Genomic DNA, 17423 nt, shown 5'->3' with positions numbered 1-17423 from the left:
AGCCACTTCTATGTCTCACTTCTGATACTGAGGTAGTCCTCAGGCCATGGGCAATGACCACTGAGGCCCAAGCAGGGCTGTGGGCAAAGCACTGGGAAGGGAACTGGCAAGAGACAAGGAAACAGCCCCCGCCAAGCCTCAGACAGAGATGAGGGGCTCTCCTGTGTGGGGGTTGATGTCAGAGCAGAACAAAGAAGGGGAATCCTGGTGCTCCAGTGGCAGAGAGGCTGGATGTAGAACCATAAAGTCCAGTGGGACAGATTTAGTATGTCATGCTAAGAAGTTTATACATCTCTGATGTCTGAGAGACAGTGGGAGGCCAGGGAAAGTTTTAAGAAGGGAAATAATATCATTTATGATATAATTTGGACTTCAGCCTCCCATGTCTAGTGGTACATTTGGGATCTACAAAGAGAAGAAACAAGCTGTAGGTATGAAAAAGGACATTCCAGGAATGGCAAGAAGATCTGTCAGTCTGGGCATAGGCTGAAGGTGGGGTGAGGAAAGAGGGGTCGTGACAAAAAATACGCTTTCACATATCAGTTGGGGTCAGATTTCAAAGGGCTTCTATGACATGGTAGGTGTCAGACTTCATTCTTTTCACTAAAAGGAACCAACGAAGGGTTTCAAGTAGGAAAGTGAGAGGACAGAGGGAAATCGGAGTTTGAGGCCAGTCTTCCTGCTGTGCTTCCGGGGTCAGTCACAGAGATAAACAAGAGATCACTGCCCAAGGCAAGGTGCTTCGGGGAGAGCCAGGGAGGCAGCCTGCTCACTTAGGAGAGAGTGCCCTGGTCTGCAGCTTATTCCAGGCTCCTGACATCAGTTACTGGATTAGATCCAAATGTAGCCTTTTTAAAGATGTTTAATAAGATCAAGGTAGTTTTTCACCATTATTTCACCCATTCACCCACCCATCCCCCAAAAAAGTCTTAGTTCTGAAAGAAATTCAACATTAAAAACAGGTACACAAATGACTAAAATAAAGAATTTAAATGGGAATTAATAAAGTAGGAAAAGAAGGAATGAGATGCTTAGGTAAAGCATTCTGAGAGAGCAGCTGAGAGTGTATAAGGGCACCAGGGAGGGCCCTGAAGGAAAAGGAATCTGAGCTTAGAGCTCGGGCATATACAGGATGGGGTGAACAGGGCAGACTGTTGGGGAAGGGGAAACACAGTGAAGATGTAAGGGTGGCGTCTAAATATTATCAACAAAGAAATGTTGTATACGTTGTTTTTTAAAAATTCTCTGGCTCCTTATATTTGTAGTGGGTCATCTCCATGGAAGCAGAAAGTATGTCCCTTAATTTTCTTCAGGTGACACAGAGATCAGCTGCGCTCTTTTGCAAACAGTTCTTATTATATTAGACAATCATCTGGGTAAATAAATACATTTATGTTACTTCCAGGTATAAAAATTTTGATGCTAGGAAAATGCTAGTCAACTCAAAGCCTGTAAGGGATGACAGCACTGCTGGCTGGGAGCCTCAGAGCCTGCCTTCCTCTCTGCCTTGTCTCCTCCCCCTCGCCCTATTTTTATTTTTAAATTTTTTTCTACAAGAATTGAGTTTGCAGTGGAGTCTTCAAATAATAACAAATAGTGGGTCTCAAACATTCAATCCGGAGTGACTTCTAAGTTGCAAGTGTTCTCCTCTTCTTTAAGTGTCTTTGTCCCAAAGCACAGGGCAAATTTCAAAACCTGAGACTGAATATTAAAAAATCCAAAAGCATAGCAACTAAATTTGACATCCAGGGAAAGAAACAGAGCTTCTCATTTAATAAGAGGCTATCTACTATCTGCAAGTGTTCACTGAACTTCACTGGGCACATTCTGTATATGACACCCGTCAAAGCCCTCAGCTGAGCTTGTCCTTGGATGCTGTGACTGTGGGTGTTGGCTCAGCTGCTCCAGGTCCCTAGGTGCTGCGTGTAGTGTCTGTCTCCCAGGCCCGACTGCTTCTCTCAGACATCCCCTCGGTTTTCCCAGTGTAAGGACTATTCTCATTAACAAGCTATTCTGCAGTGAGCCATTGGAAGCATTTCTAAACTCTATTTACTATTTTTGTGTGTGTTCAAAGTTTTTGCAATGAAGATATTTCTTTGCAAGATTTTAAAGTTTTGAACTTTCCATTTTGTACAAAAACTTAAGATATCCCCCATTCTTTTGTGGGCATCCAACTCTCACACGTAAAGTAATAGATTAGGAAATATTTAATAGTCCGGGTTTAAACAAATCCGTTTACTTTGGTTGAATTGATGTTGCTATTAATTGTCACTGAAGTAAACCACTGTACAAAAAGATCTGACATGAAGAAAGGATGTAGCTCATAACTCAAATGAGAATTGTCTGCAGATTTTACTGTTTCAACTTCAATTTGGAGAATACAGTTCTTTAATATAATATTGATAAGATAATGCTATTCATCCATGTGTCCATCCTTCTCATGTATCAGACAACAGGATGTGGTGAACATGTGGCAATGACCCTGTCCCCACACAGGTGGGGAAGTGACTCTGACAGTGTGGTATTGGACATGCACAGCCCTGGCTACAAGCAAGTCAAGTATGCAGGAGAACTTAAGTGTTTCTCTGAGAAAGAATGAAGGAGAGGAGAAATAAATTTTTTATGCCAACTAATTAAAAATTTCTATTAATCACTGGAGTCACATCGCATATGCAGAGGAATACTTGCATACATACATTTTTTTTCTTTTTTTTTTTCCTGAGAAGATATTGTAGCTGCATGCCTATCTGTTCTCCCTTACTGCCTATGACTCTCAAAAGCCTTCACTGCATCATTGTCTTCTTTCTGTAGGCCCCATTCTAGTTTTGTTTGGCTTTCAAAAGCTGATGAGCCATCTTGGTAGAGGACAACTGTGTGGAATGGAGTGGTCTTCAAGAGAACAAAAAGAGAAAGTGCCATGTGGGAGGCAAAGAGGAAGAGTGTGTTAAAAAAAAAAAAAAAAAAAAAGAACACACTCTATGAAAACCTCTTAACCTCCCTTTTCTCATTATGTTACATAAGCCAGAGTTGGAGCTAGGATGTGAGAGAGTGTGCCCCCTGCAGGCAGACTGAGAGAGTGCATGGCACAGCTTCGCTGAGAGAAGGCAGACATGCAGCAGCTGCCATCTAAGGCAGGCCATCTGTGAGGCTTGTACAATATCCCTGATGAACATGCATGCACAAATCCTTAACAAAATATTATCAGACCAATTCAACAGCACGTTAAAGGCCTCATACATCATGACCAAGTGAAATTTATCCCTGGATGCAAGAATGGTTCAATATACATATCCAATCAATGATATACCTCATTAACAGAATGTAGGCTAGAATAATCATCTCAATGGATGCAGAAAAAGCATTTGATAAAATTCAATACCCTTTCATGATTTAAAAAAATACTCAAAAAATTATGCGTAGAGGAAACTTACCTCAGCACAATATATGCCATATATGAAAAATCCACACCTAACATCAGACTCAATGGTGAAAAACTGAAATCTTTTCCTCCAAGATCTGAAACAAGGCAAGGATGCTCGCTCTGTTGTTTCTATTCAACATGGTACTGAAATTAAAAAGAAATTAAAAGAGCAATTAAGAAGAAAAAGAGCAAGAAAATGAAATAAAAGGTATCCAAATTGGAAAGAAGTAGAATTATGTCTCTTTGCAGAAAATGTCATCTCATATGTAGAAAACCCTAAAAGCTCTACAAAAACAAACAAAAACCCTGTTAGAATTAATCAATGAATTCATTAAAGTTGCAGAATTAAAAAATCAACCTATAAAAATCAGTTACATTTCTATAAGCTAATAATAAACTATCTGAAACAGTAAATTAAGGAAACAATCCCATTAACAATAGCATAAAAAGAATAAAATACTTAAGAATAAACTTAAAAGACTTGTGCACTGAAAACTATAAGACACTGATGAAAGAAATTAAAGCAGACAGAAATAAGTGGAAATACCCTGTATTCATGAATTGAAAGAATTCATATTGTTAAAATTACTACTCATAGTAATCCATCCTACCATAAGTGATCTGCAGATTTAATGTGATCTCTATCAAAATCTCAATGGCATTTTTTACAGAAATAGGAAAAAAGTCCTAAAATTCATATGGAACAACAAAAGACTGCGTGGCCAAAGGAATTATGCACAAGGAGAACAAAGTTGGAGGCATCAAATTTTCTGATTTCAAAATACATTACAGAGCTACTATACAAAGCTGTAATACAAAATATATTACAAAGGAATCCAAATAGTATGGTACTGGCAAATAAACACACAGAGACCAATGGAACACAACTGAGTCTAGAAATAAACCCATGTATAGATGGTCAGCCGATCTTTGACAAGAATATGCAAGGGGGAAAGTATGGTCTCTTTATTAAATGGTCTTGGGAAAACTGGATGCAAATGAATAAAATTGGAGTTTCATCTTACACTATACACAAAATTTAACTCAAAATAGATTAAAGACTTAATTGTGAGACCTGAAGCCACAAAACTCCTAGAAGAAAACTTAGGGGAAAAGCCTGTTTACATTGGCCCTGGAAATAACATCAAAAGCATAGGGAACAAAAGCAAAAATAGACAAATGGGATTATACACACTAAAAAGCTTCTGCACAGCAAAGGAAACAATCAACAAAATGAAATGTCTTTTCCAGACACTTTTCCATTATAGTTATCACAAGATATTAACTATAGTTCCCTGTGCTTTACAGTAGGTCCTTGTTGTTTATCTGTTTTTTATATAGTAGCGTGTATCTGTTAGTCCCAAACTCCTAATTTATTCCTTACTCCTCTTCCCCTTTGGTAACCATAAATTTGTTTTCTATGCAAAGACACAATTTAAATGTTAGAACAATAAAGGTTGCAAATAAAATGATGGAAAAAGATGTAAAGTGCGAATACTAAACCAAAGAAGACTCGGTATATCAGAAAAAGTGGATCTTAAGAAAGAATCATTTTTAGAAATAAAGAGGACATTTTATGATGAATATATCACTATTCTAAATTTTTATGCACCAATGGCATAGTATAGAAACATATAAAATAAAAGTTGACAGAATAATCTATAATAAATGAAAGACCATAAAAACCTCCTCACATTTGCTGCTAGAACAGGGAGACAGAAAATCCCCACAAAACACTGTGTATGTAAATGATATGAATAATATAATTAAATGTAATCCCAGCTGACTATATAGAATACTGGAAGGATAACATCAATTGTGCATAAACTCTTAGAAAATGGTAAATGAGAGAACATTTCTAAGTTTGTTTAATGAAGTCAGTAAAACTTTGTTACCCCCAACAAGGGCACTGAGAAGAAAATCATGGACCAGTCTTTCTCATAAGAGAACCAAAATTCTATGCAAAAGGACTTAAAATAAAATAATATATTATCGAGGTTTATATACCACATCAAAATGGGTTTTATTCCAGCTACACAAGTGTGGAGTATGTGCAAATCAATCATTGTAATTAACTGCACTAACCAAAAAAAGGGAGAGAAATCATGATTATCTCAACCAATACAAAAAAGCATATACAATACTTCTTTCTCTATAGGAAATTACAACACATTATTGAGACAAATTAAAGAAAATGGAGGGATATGTTATGTTCAGTGATTAGAAGACTCAATATTGAAAAGCTATTAATATCCATCTAAAGCTACTGATAGCTACAGTTTCAACACAACTCTGTTAAAAACCCCTGAAGTTTTTCTAAGCAGATTCTAGAACTTACATGGAAGTGCAGAAGGTCAAGTATAGCTCAGCTGACCTTAAGGAAAAGAAAGCTAGAAAAATTGCACTACCTGTTATGAAAACTTACTATAGTGCATTAGTGATTTAGACAGTGTGGTATTTGCACATGTATAGATCAATAAACCAGTGGAACACACTGGAGCCCTAAAAATGGACTGAACTGACCCATATCAGGTCGCCTGATTTATGACACAGCTGACACTGTAGTTTAGTGGGGTAAGGATGGTCTTCCCAATTATTGATTCTTAGTCAATTGGCTATCCCTATGGGAAAAAAATAATCATGGCTTTCTACCATACATTACCATTACCATAAAAAATCAATTCTAGATTAATTGTATACCTAAAAATGAAAAAAATTAAAAATTAAACAGAAGAAAACACAGCATACTGTCTTTATTACCTTTGAGCAGTCAGATTGCTTAACAGAACTTGACAGTGCTGACTTTGAAAAAAATTTGACAAAATTGGTAATACTGAAAGTTAGATATTCTGTTCATCAAAAGATACCAATTAAGGAATGAAAAGGAAAGTGGAGGAAGATATTTACAAGACGTATCTCCAACAGAGGAGTAATATCTAGGCTAGATAAAGAACTACTACTAATCAATAAGAAAAAGGCAGGCAACCAAACAGAAATATGGCAAAAGACTGCAAAAGGCTCTTCACAAAACAGGATATCCAAGTGTCCAATTTATATGTAAGAATGTGCTCACCTTTATTATTCATTGGGTAAATGAAGAATAAAACCACAATGCAATCCAACTATATCTATTACAACAGCAAAAATGAAAGAGGCAGAAAATTCTGGGTGTTCTTGAGGTTGTGGAGCAACTGAAACTCTCATCAAACGTTAGTGGGAATCTATGTCAGAAACTGTTTGCGGCTTTCACAGAAGCTGAACACAGATATACCCTACAGTCCATCAGTTCCACACTTAGGTAAATTCCCAACAGAAATGCATTAAGTAAATTCCCATCAGAAATGCATACTTATTTTCACAAAAGATATTTATAGGAATGTGCATGTATTTATAATAGCCCTATAACTGGAAATAACACTATTGTCTATTAACAGTAGAATGGATAAATTGTGAAATAATCATACAATGATATAATTTACTAAATAAGAACTAACTAAAACTATACACATGAATGAATCTCAAAGTATAATGTTGAGTGAACTAAACTACACACACAGAAAGGACATTGAATTTGTATAAAATTCAAAGTAGGCAAACCTATATGGTTTTAGTTGTCAGGATGGTGATTACCTTTGGTGAGGATATGTTTACTGTGTTAAAATTCATTGAGCTGTATACTTACAGCTGAGCACTCTACTGTTAAGTATGTAAGTTTTCAGTAATAATATTTATATTAATTTTAGTAACTTCACTAGGTTCTGTGAATACAAAGGAAAATACAGTTCTTCCCTGGTCAGTCTTATTTGGAAGGCAGAAGTGTAACTGGAGTTAATAGCAGAAACATCACTGACTACTGCTTCCTGAAATCTATGATATATAGTACTGGATACCTGTGCCATGGCTGTCCCAGAGAAACCAGACATTTCCACTCCTGTCTTGCCAGATGATCTGATCTCTCTACAGACTGACATCCCGACTCACTTTGGCCTCCAAGTTTTGCAGTAGCACAACAGACTAGCAGAAACTAGGTCACATATAAGCACTATAACTGCAAAAAATGTGTACAGAAATTGTCTGGCAGACCAGAAAGTGTTGGAATGGACGTTGAATGAGCTACCTTATGGGATCTGCTGTAAACCAAGTAAAGGGCGTAGGAAAGAGAAATTCAAAAAGAAGGAAGAGCAGCTTTCAAGATATATTGGCATATAGCTATGTGAGTAGAATCGGATTTCTTAATAGCCTCCCCTTCTTCTGATGTTAAGATTTAGAAACTTGGGCTTAGAGGCACAACTTGCTTCTCCATGTGTGTATGAGAGAGAGAGAGAGACAGACAGACAGACAGAGACAGAGACTTTGGAGAACTTAGCCAAATGATACCCTGCCTGGGGCTCAGTTTCTTCACTCAGTATAGTGATACATACACAATGCACATGGCTGCTGTGAAGGCTAAATGAGACTATGCTCAGGCAAGCATCTCATGTGATACCTGGCACATATTAGAGGTTTAACATGAGCTTCTTATATCTGAGAGAGACCATGGCAGCTGGCGAGAAAGGAGAACTTGAGACAGATCGTATGCAATTATTCATACTTTCTTCTTCTTTCTGAAGTTGTTCCTTCTAAGTCATTAACCAAAAAAAAGAAAAAGAAAAAGAAAAGATGAGTAGAATTTATGGTGGCACATTCATCCTTGATTCAGATACGAATACAGTGTAATTTCACGTTTACCTGATGGAACTACTTTTCTACAGAGGAAAATAAAAGGCAAGTACAGAGACTACACATTACATAGAACAAGTATAACATGAGGCAAGCTTTAAAAGTGGGTTGCAAGGAAATTCTATTCCATATCCATGAAAGCAGAGGCTCTCTAGGGTCAGATTATTATTTTTCAAATTAGTTTTATTGAAATATAAGTTAATATGCAAGAAAATTCACCAATTTTCGCGCTCAGTCCCCAGTACCTTTATTAAAAAAATTTAATAAAACTAAAACTAAGTACCTCCCTCCCCCCTAAAAATTCACCAACTTTAAGTTTACAATTTGATGAGCTTTGACAAATAACTCCAACTGTATCTAACACAACGTAAAACATTCCATCACCCCATAAGTTCCCCCATGCCCCTTTGAAGTCAATTCCTTCCCCTGCGACTTGGGCCCTGAGCTACACTGGTCTTCTTTCTGTCACATTAGTTTTGATTATCTAGAGAAAGAAATCATTCAGCTTGTAGTCTTTTGTGGATAGCGCCTTTTATTTAGTATAGCGTTCTCAACTTTATTATTGCCCCCCTGAAGAGCCTTTTAGACATTTTTAGACATTTTTCCCTAATTGTGTTTCCCTCGCTTGTGAAATCTAATACCATAGATGTAATGTTTGTCTGTTTATGGACTGTAGGTATACCTATGTTTTGTACATTAAAAGTAAGATTTTTCATGCCTCAAGAACAAACATTTTCCCCCCATGGCAGGGAATATTGCCCTATTGAGAACACATGATTTTGTATAATGCTTTTTCGATTCACCTGTATTGTATCAGTAGTTGGTTCATTTTGACTGGATGAAGAGACATTCAAGAAATGAATAAATGCAAATGTATTACAAAGGTCGGGTACTAAATGTGGAATTCAGCTGTTCTTCCTAAAATTCGATCCTCAGTTTCCCTGCTATCAGTAAACAGACCTCTTATCACACAGTTGTTTAAGTAAGAAATCTGGGAGTGATTGAGACACTTCCTTTCCCTTCATTTCCCTATACATAATTCATGGCAAATCCTGTCAATTTTGCCTCTAGATTATTTCTTGAATCTGATCTCGAGGGATCAGAATTTGCCATTACCCTGATCATTCTAGACATGTAAGAATTTTGGTTTTTAACTTGAAAGAAATGGGAGGCAATTGAGGAATTTAAGTAAGAAATTAAAATGACTTGATTTGTGTAATTAAAGATTTACATGCCTTTTATTTAGTAAATAATAAATTAGAATTTGGATAATAAATTAGAAGGGACCAAGACTATACAGGGAAAGGATCCTTCAGGAGTCCAGAGGAAAAATGATAGTAGTTCTTTTACGAACGTAAGGGGTGGGGATGGGAGAATGGGGAGGCATGCTGTTTTCACTGGGGCCCGTGAGAAGAACTTAGCCAAGATCCCACGGCTAGATGATAACATAGCTGTGATGAGAAATTCAGATACACCCTCCTGTTGCTTGCTCTTGCCTTGATTTAGCCAATTTTTTTGGCCAAACTAATCAGTATCCTAAAGGAATTAAGTATAAATACTCTTGGATCATTTGTGGATAAATTGGAAGGGATTAAGAGAATTAGGATATGTAAAAGAAAAAAATTATTTTGTGTACTTAATGTATCCACTCAGCTTTCTGTCCATTTTAGGTTCCACCTCCCCCTAGTGGTTGCTGCAGTACTAGTATCCATGTATCAGCTTCAAATGGCCTGCAATCTAATTTTATGCAAATTGTTTTGACTATGTAGACATGTCTCTGGGGGCCTCTCAATGAGGTTTTTAACCTATTAAAGGTTAAGAATCAATGATTTGTGCTTTCAGTCTAGAGTATACAGAAATGTATATGACAATAGTCTTATTCTTAAGGCAGATAAAGTTTACATCATATAAACAAATAAATGACAAAGTCACATTGCCTGTGCGATGTGAACAAAATATGAACAAAATTCTCGAAGTTTGTTAGTTACACTGGTGCTTTTTCTCTTCCAGGTGACTTCTGAAGTATGGCTGGCCACAATATTTCCTCCTGCGTTGAACCTATACTGACACCCCATTTAACCAGGCTCTACTTCGTTGTGCTCATTGGAGGGCTGGTGGGCATCATCTCCATTTTGTTCCTGCTAGTGAAAATGAACACCCGGTCTGTAACCACCACAGCAGTTATTAACCTGGTGGTGGTCCACAGTGTTTTTCTGCTGACAGTGCCTTTTCGCTTGACCTACCTCATCAAGCACACTTGGACATTTGGGTTGCCCTTCTGCAAATTTGTGAGCGCCATGGTGCACATCCACATGTACCTTACATTCCTGTTCTATGTGGTGATCCTGGTCATCAGGTTCCTCCTCTTCTTCAAGCACAAGGACAAAATGGAATTCTATAGAAAACTGCATGCTGTGGCTGCCAGTACCGGCTTGTGGCTACTGGTGATTGTCATTGTGGTGCCCCTGGTTTTTTCTCATTATGGAACTCAGGAGGGGTATGATAAATATCACTGTTTTAAATTCCACAAAGAACTTGCTCATGTACCTGTGCAAGTCATCAACTATATGATAGTCATTATTGTCATAATCATTGCGGTGATTCTTTTGGTCTTCCAGAGTATCATCATCATTTTGATGGTGCGGAAGATACGCCACTCCTTACTATCCCACCAGGAGTTCTGGGCCCAGTTGAAAAACTTGCTTTTTATAGGGGTCATTCTTGTTTGCTTCCTTCCCTACCAGTTCTTTAGGATCTATTACTTGTACACTGTGGCAAACTCAAGTGAATGCAACAACAATGCTGCATTTTACAATGAAATCTTCTTGAGTGTAACAGCAATTAGCTGCTTTGATTTGCTGCTCTTCGTTCTCGGGGGAAGCCATTGGTTTAAGCAAAAGATAATTGACCTATGGAATTGCCTTTTGTGCCGTTAGCCACGAACTACAGTATTCAGAACTACTTCCTTTATATTGAGAGTGAAGACAGGAATGGTTATTTCATTACTTGATTAAAAAACCATGCCTTGATGTGGTCAAACAGAAGGACTATAAAATGTCAGAGGATTCATTTCAGCCCTTATTTAACTCCTACCATCTCTGAATGATACCTATACAAGGACTAGTGATGTTCAGTCCACCTGGAGTTACAATACTGCATTATTTTCCAATGTAAAATGTCTACTTGGCCCATTCAGGTACCATGGGTCTAATGGTTTCTGAGTTTTACTAGCTTAATGTAGGCTTGTGGATTTTTTCCCTCCTGCCCATATTTCTACTATTTCCCTCAAAGTTTCAAAATTGTGAAACTTTGGAACTGGTCTGGCTTCATATTTGATCCTTCAGAAACTGAAGCAATTCATGTTAGGAAGGGAAGAACTGAATGAATTAAGGCAACTTTTTTTTTTTTCCAGCAAGGTAAATGCTCAGGATTTAAAGATTTTTCTTTATTTGTTATACTCTGTGGATCCATAAATTCATCAGATGAGTAAGAAATACCCCTGTGGGTTTTTATGATCACTAAAATTATGGAGTCATAGAAATTAGTTTTGAGGGAGAAAAAGCAATAACATACTGTATACAGGACTTATTCTCAAATTTTTTCCTGTTTTAAATTTTATCTGTTCTTTTTTTCAAGTTCTTTTAAGAACTTAATTTCTATTTGTCTTCTTTTCCCATCTTTTCTTAGTTTTTCTTCTTTCTCATTTGACCTATAAATTTGTAAGAAAACTTCTAAGACCCCAAAAAATTTTACGAAAATTTGCTATACCCATAAAATTTGTAGGAAAATAATTATGGTAAAATATTTTAAAAATTTAAAAAGTATTTACAGGAATGACATTGTTTCTCTTCTTATATATCCATGTCTTATTATCATAATATCTGTTAGCTTGTAGATTGTATTATATAGTCTCTTACAGATTTTAAATATGTTAATGTCAGGCAATATGCTTTTCTCTGTATTATCACATATTATAATAAAGACCTATTTATATAAATAAATATAAATAGGCCTATTTTTGTGGACCTATAAGAAATATTATCCCAAATATAGAAATGCAATATATAAAATATCTTATTCATTAATATTTACAGAATAATGAAAAAATTCATTTTGCCAGTTCTTTGTCTCAAATTGTTTTAAAAATAAATCTTTTGCAGGATTGGGAGTGACATTGGCCACTCAGGCCACTTTTGGTCTGGTATTTGATGGCTGGGGTCAGAGGCTAGACACCCTGCCTTGTGCACAATTAAAAATTATCAGGACTTGCTCTGTATTTGAATATTCTTCCAGACATTCATGAAGTAAAACATATGCTCATAATAATCAGAACAGTTAGTTACATTTTATTCAGTTTTCATAAACACATAGCATTTTCTTAGTATGGTTTTAATTTTCTGAATTTTTCAGAAATGCAGCTACCATAGATATTGAGGAAAGATTTTACTCTGTCTTCCTCAGAACTTTACCAAGAGTTGTTCATTCCTTTGGAAAATCACATTATCAATGGCAACACCATCTGTGGAATTAACATACAACACAACACACATGTAAACAATACAGGTGCCAACATCAGACTGCCTCATTTTGTCTCCTTTTGTGACCGTATCTGAGCATTTACACAATGAAATACATATATTTTATTATAAACAACTTTCTCTTTTGTTACTCATATATATATATATATAAAACAATTTGAACATTATATATGTGTAAAAGGGTTATATTATCTGTGAATTTTATTTTAGAGTGGCAAAAGTGTTACCAAATATCTACAATAAAAAGTAAGGCATTCGGTCTGCAAAGACTGAGAACCAATGTCTACCACAGACATAGTCAATTTAAAAGGGAGATTTGCCAATTTTATGACATTATAAACTGGAAAGATGCTTCTATATTTTGGGAATACTTAACCTCAGTTTGATTCAGTTCTAAATGATGTCTTTCATTTCTGTCATGATTAAACAGTAAATGCAACTTTTAGGAAAATACAAAGAAAATGTATATGTATTTTTCCTTTTTGATAAGACAACGGAATTTTCCGTGAACCTCTCAACTCTCAAATTGGCTCATAGTCAGTATCTACCAGATTTTGAACCCGGGAAAATGATAATTTTTTTTTTCAGTGAAATGAGTTTGTGTGTAATGATTCAAGAAGTGCTGAAAATCTGCAAACCCTCCCCAAATCCTCCTCAATGGGACTGCCATTAAAACAACATTCCTAGGTTAACAGGGCAGTTCTTCCAAAGGAGGGCAGCAGGACAATCCACTCCAGCCATCAACTCTTGAGTGTGAAATCAATGAGGTGAACCTTTGAGAAACTCCATCTCTTAGATTTGGTAGATTCTGCTCACTTAATCTCAAATAACATAGACCAAGGAATCTCATATATATTGGGGCTGATAGGAATAAGGAAATTCCTTGTGATAGAGGATAACTAGAGCATTTGGAAAACAGTTGGTAACAAAAACCCTATTGTAAAAGGGGCACAGTAATGGTGGATTTGCTTGGATGATGCTGAGAAATCTCATTAGGCAAAAGGGTGTCTACAGATATCAGAAACCAGCCATCAGCCAGAGAACCTGAGAAGGATTTTGGTCTTTGCAAGACTGAACCCTATTTCTGTGATAGAACCAGAATGCTAGGCATTTAGCAAGATAGAACTCAGAAAAATGAGCAAGTTCTGTCTTCTGAAGGGGTATACATGTTGGCTGGAACTTCCAGAGATAGGAGTTGGGCCCCAATGTCAAAGTGAACTTGATGGAGGCTTCAATATGACACACTGTAAAAGCTATGGTAATCAAACAGTATCATATAAAAATAGACACATAGATCAATGAAACAGAATAGAGAGCTCCAAAATAAACCAATACATATATAGTAAATTACGTTATGACAAGGTGCCAAGAATATAAATGGAGAAAGGATAGTCTCCTTAATAAATGTTGTTAGGAAATTTGGACAACCACATGCAAAAGAGAGAAAAGAGATTCCTATCTCATACCATAGACAAAAACCAACTCAAAATGAAATAAAGACAGATTCAAGATCTGAAACTGTAAAACTCCTAGAAGAAAACACAGTTAATAATAACATCTTTGACACTGGTCTTGGCAAAAATTTTTTTGGATTTGACACCAAAAGCAAAGGAAACAAAAGCAAAAATAAACAAATGGGAATTCAACAAAACTAAAAAGCTTCTGTACAGAGAAGGAAACAATAAAATGAAGACCTATAGAATGGAGAAAATATTTGCAAATCATATATCAGAGAAGGGTTAATACCTAAAATATATAAAATACTCACACAACTCAATAGCAAAAAGCCAAACAGTTCAATTTTTAAAATGGGCAGAGGAATTGAATAGACGTTTTTCCAAAGGAGATATACAAATGGCTAATAGGTATGTGAAAACATTCTCAACATCAATAATCATCAGGAAAATGCAAACCAAAACCACAATAAGATATTACCTCACACTGTTAGAATGGCTATCATCAAAAAATTAAGAGATGACAAATGTTGTTAAGGATCTGGAGAAAAAGGAACACTTGTGCACTGTTGGTAGGAATGTAAATTGGTGCATCCACTATGGAAAACAATATGAAGTTTCCTCAAAAACTTTATTTTAATAAAATATAACTATTATATGATGCAGCAATCCAATTTCTCAGTATATATCCGAAGAAATTGAAAACAAGATCTCGGAGAGATATCTGCACTCCCATGTTCATTGCAGCACTATTCACAGTAGCCAGGATGTGAAACAACCTAAGTGTTCATCAGCAGATGAATGGATAAAGGTATATCATATAAATATATGTGTGATTCTACATACGGTATGTGGAATCTAAAAAGAAAATCAAAGTTTTAGAAGTAGAGAGTAGAAGTGTGGTTACCAGGGGCTGGGATGGTGGGGGAAATTGGGGGATGTTGGTCAAAGGGCATATATTTGTAGTTATGTGAGTATGAATAAGTTTAGAGATCCAATGTAAAGACGTGGTGACCATACTTAACACTGTACTGAACAGTGGAAATATGCTGAGAGTAAATTTCAAGTGCACTTGTCACACAACACAAACAATGGTAACTGTGAGATATTTTATTAACTAATGACTGAGTAATCACTTCACTATGTATATGTATATCAAATTGCATCCTATACACCTTAAATATATTTAACTTTTATTTAAAAATCTTTAACTATAGTATTAGCTTCTAACTTCTGTCATACTTAAAATACTATCAATACAAAAGTTTACAAAAGATGAACAGGAAAAGGAAAATGTGTTGGTTTATTTTAGCACTAGGTGGCAGCCCAAAGTAAAAAATTGCATTTGCTTTTTAAAGCTTGTTACTTCAATTTTGGGGGTTTTTAAAAAATTTTTGTAGTTGTTTTGGTTTTTCGGGGGGGGTGGAGAGGAAGGAAGTAATTAAGTTTTTTAATTTATTTTTTTAATGGAGGTATTGCAGATTGAACCCAAGACCTCGTGCATACTAAGCATGTACTTTACCAGTGAGCTATACCATCCCCCCCTTATTACTTGAGTTTTAAGTTTATTTTTAAAAAGGGGGGAAGGTAGAGAAAAAAAAGTGAAGTAATAATAACCTTTTAGAGTTTTCAAAATTCTGCACTTAGATTCTCAGGTTTTTTCTTTAAAGGAAAATTTCAACTCTGTTTTCCTGTGGCAAGTCAACTGAGATATTGTTAAAATGTATTTCTTTAGCTACATGAGAAAAAATAATTCTGAAAGCAAGTTTTTTTTTGCTTAGCTCATATTTAGAAATATTTATGCTTTATTTCAATAATGATCTGCTGCAACTCATTTTTTAGCTTAAATTAAGTTGATTCTCGTAAATAATTGATAGAGTACACAGTTGTTTTGTGGAAGATTGAAATTTAGGTGACCTATTATTATATTTTTTAATGATTGCAATTGACATAACATTTGAATGCTTTTAACACAGGATTTCAGGAAACTTCCCTACATTTGAAATCTTGAAAAGACTGTAATATATGAGGAAACTTACTTAAGTCTTTCTCTTCAATGACAGCCTATGGTTAGCTCTTAAAAACTTTTATTCTTCTGACTTGTAGATGTGATGAAATATTTCCCCAACTACTATGCTATATGATTTATGATTGCTGAAACCTGTATCAGCCAAGAACAACAACAAAAAACCCCAAAAACTAGGAAAGGGAAAGCAAGTTCAGATTTATCCTCTTTGCCACAAAGTTGAATATGTGGTGTCCATTGGGTACCAAGAAGAGAGAAGTGTTCATGAAGATTATTAATGTGAAAAACTTGGTGGTGATTGCTGTGAATAATCTCAAGCTTTCAGAAAAGTTACAAATAGAATGCAAATAACTTCCTTCTCCTGAACCATTTCAGGGTAAGTGGCTGACCTGATATCCCATAACTTCCTACTATTTTAGAAGGGTATATTAGTACTGGTTTTTGGGGACCAATCTGAAAATACTTAAAGGAGTTTTAAAGATATATATTTCTTGGTATAGTAATTCTATTTCTATGTCAGTCCTTAGGAAATTCATACATGCAAAAGATCTATGTGCTAGAGTGTACTCTGGAGCATTATTTGTATTAGCAAAAAGTCAGAAAGCAACTAAATGTCTTCAAGTGAGGTGATTAGTTAATAAGCTATGGTATATCCTTGTTGTGGAGTTCTATGGATTAACTGAAAATGGAGGTATATGTTTTGACTTAGAGGACTTCCATATTATAAAGGGGGGAAAAAAGCAAGTTGTATCCCATCTCCATATCTTATGCCAACACAGCCAGTCTTTCAGCAGACCCTGTCAAAATAAATCCTGAATCCAACTACTTCTTATCATCTTCACTATTATCATCCTGTGTCATTCAAGGTCCAGCAAGAAATAGGCGGCTTATAAACACTAGGTAATTTGAGGAGGATATATTGAAGGGATTGTTTAAAGGTATGAGTAGAGTTTAGGAAACTCAACAAGGGATAGTATAAAATCTTAGGGTTAGCAACAGTGCAGAGCCTTATCATTAGAGGTTTAAAGGGGCAATTGATGGGAGATGTTATAGGACTGAGAGAGAACAGATGTCTGGAGAGGGCTGCCTGGGAGGAGCTATGGTAGAGGACCACACCAACTCCTGTGACTCTGCAGGGAGTAAGCAGGGAAAACAAGTACCCTCCTCACCCTCCTCCTGCTCTCCAGTTTCTGCCAGTGTCTCCTATTGGCTGAAAATCAAACCAGCTTTCTGGGACACAAAACACTCATGGAGAAGCATGGGAA

The 17423-nt window shown here is 36.0% G+C and overlaps 1 protein-coding gene across 3 annotated transcripts in view; it reads left to right on the top strand.

Moving 5' to 3' along the window:
* Positions 1–15877, top strand: part of GPR141 (G protein-coupled receptor 141) — a 174032-nt gene extending 158155 nt beyond the window's left edge. For all 3 annotated transcript variants that reach the window (XM_010975542.3, XM_031455199.2, XM_064487441.1), the window contains one exon: positions 10151–15877. In XM_010975542.3, coding sequence (XP_010973844.1) covers positions 10165–11076 — 912 coding nt within the window. In that variant the 5' untranslated portion in view covers positions 10151–10164 and the 3' untranslated portion in view covers positions 11077–15877. The remainder of the gene's footprint in view (positions 1–10150) is intronic.
* Positions 15878–17423: the final 1546 nt, after the last annotated feature.

The sequence above is a fragment of the Camelus dromedarius genome, chromosome 7, assembly GCF_036321535.1.
Source record: "Camelus dromedarius isolate mCamDro1 chromosome 7, mCamDro1.pat, whole genome shotgun sequence".
In the NCBI taxonomy this organism is placed as follows: Eukaryota; Metazoa; Chordata; class Mammalia; order Artiodactyla; family Camelidae; genus Camelus; species Camelus dromedarius.
This window is presented reverse-complemented; position numbering and strand designations above follow the sequence as displayed.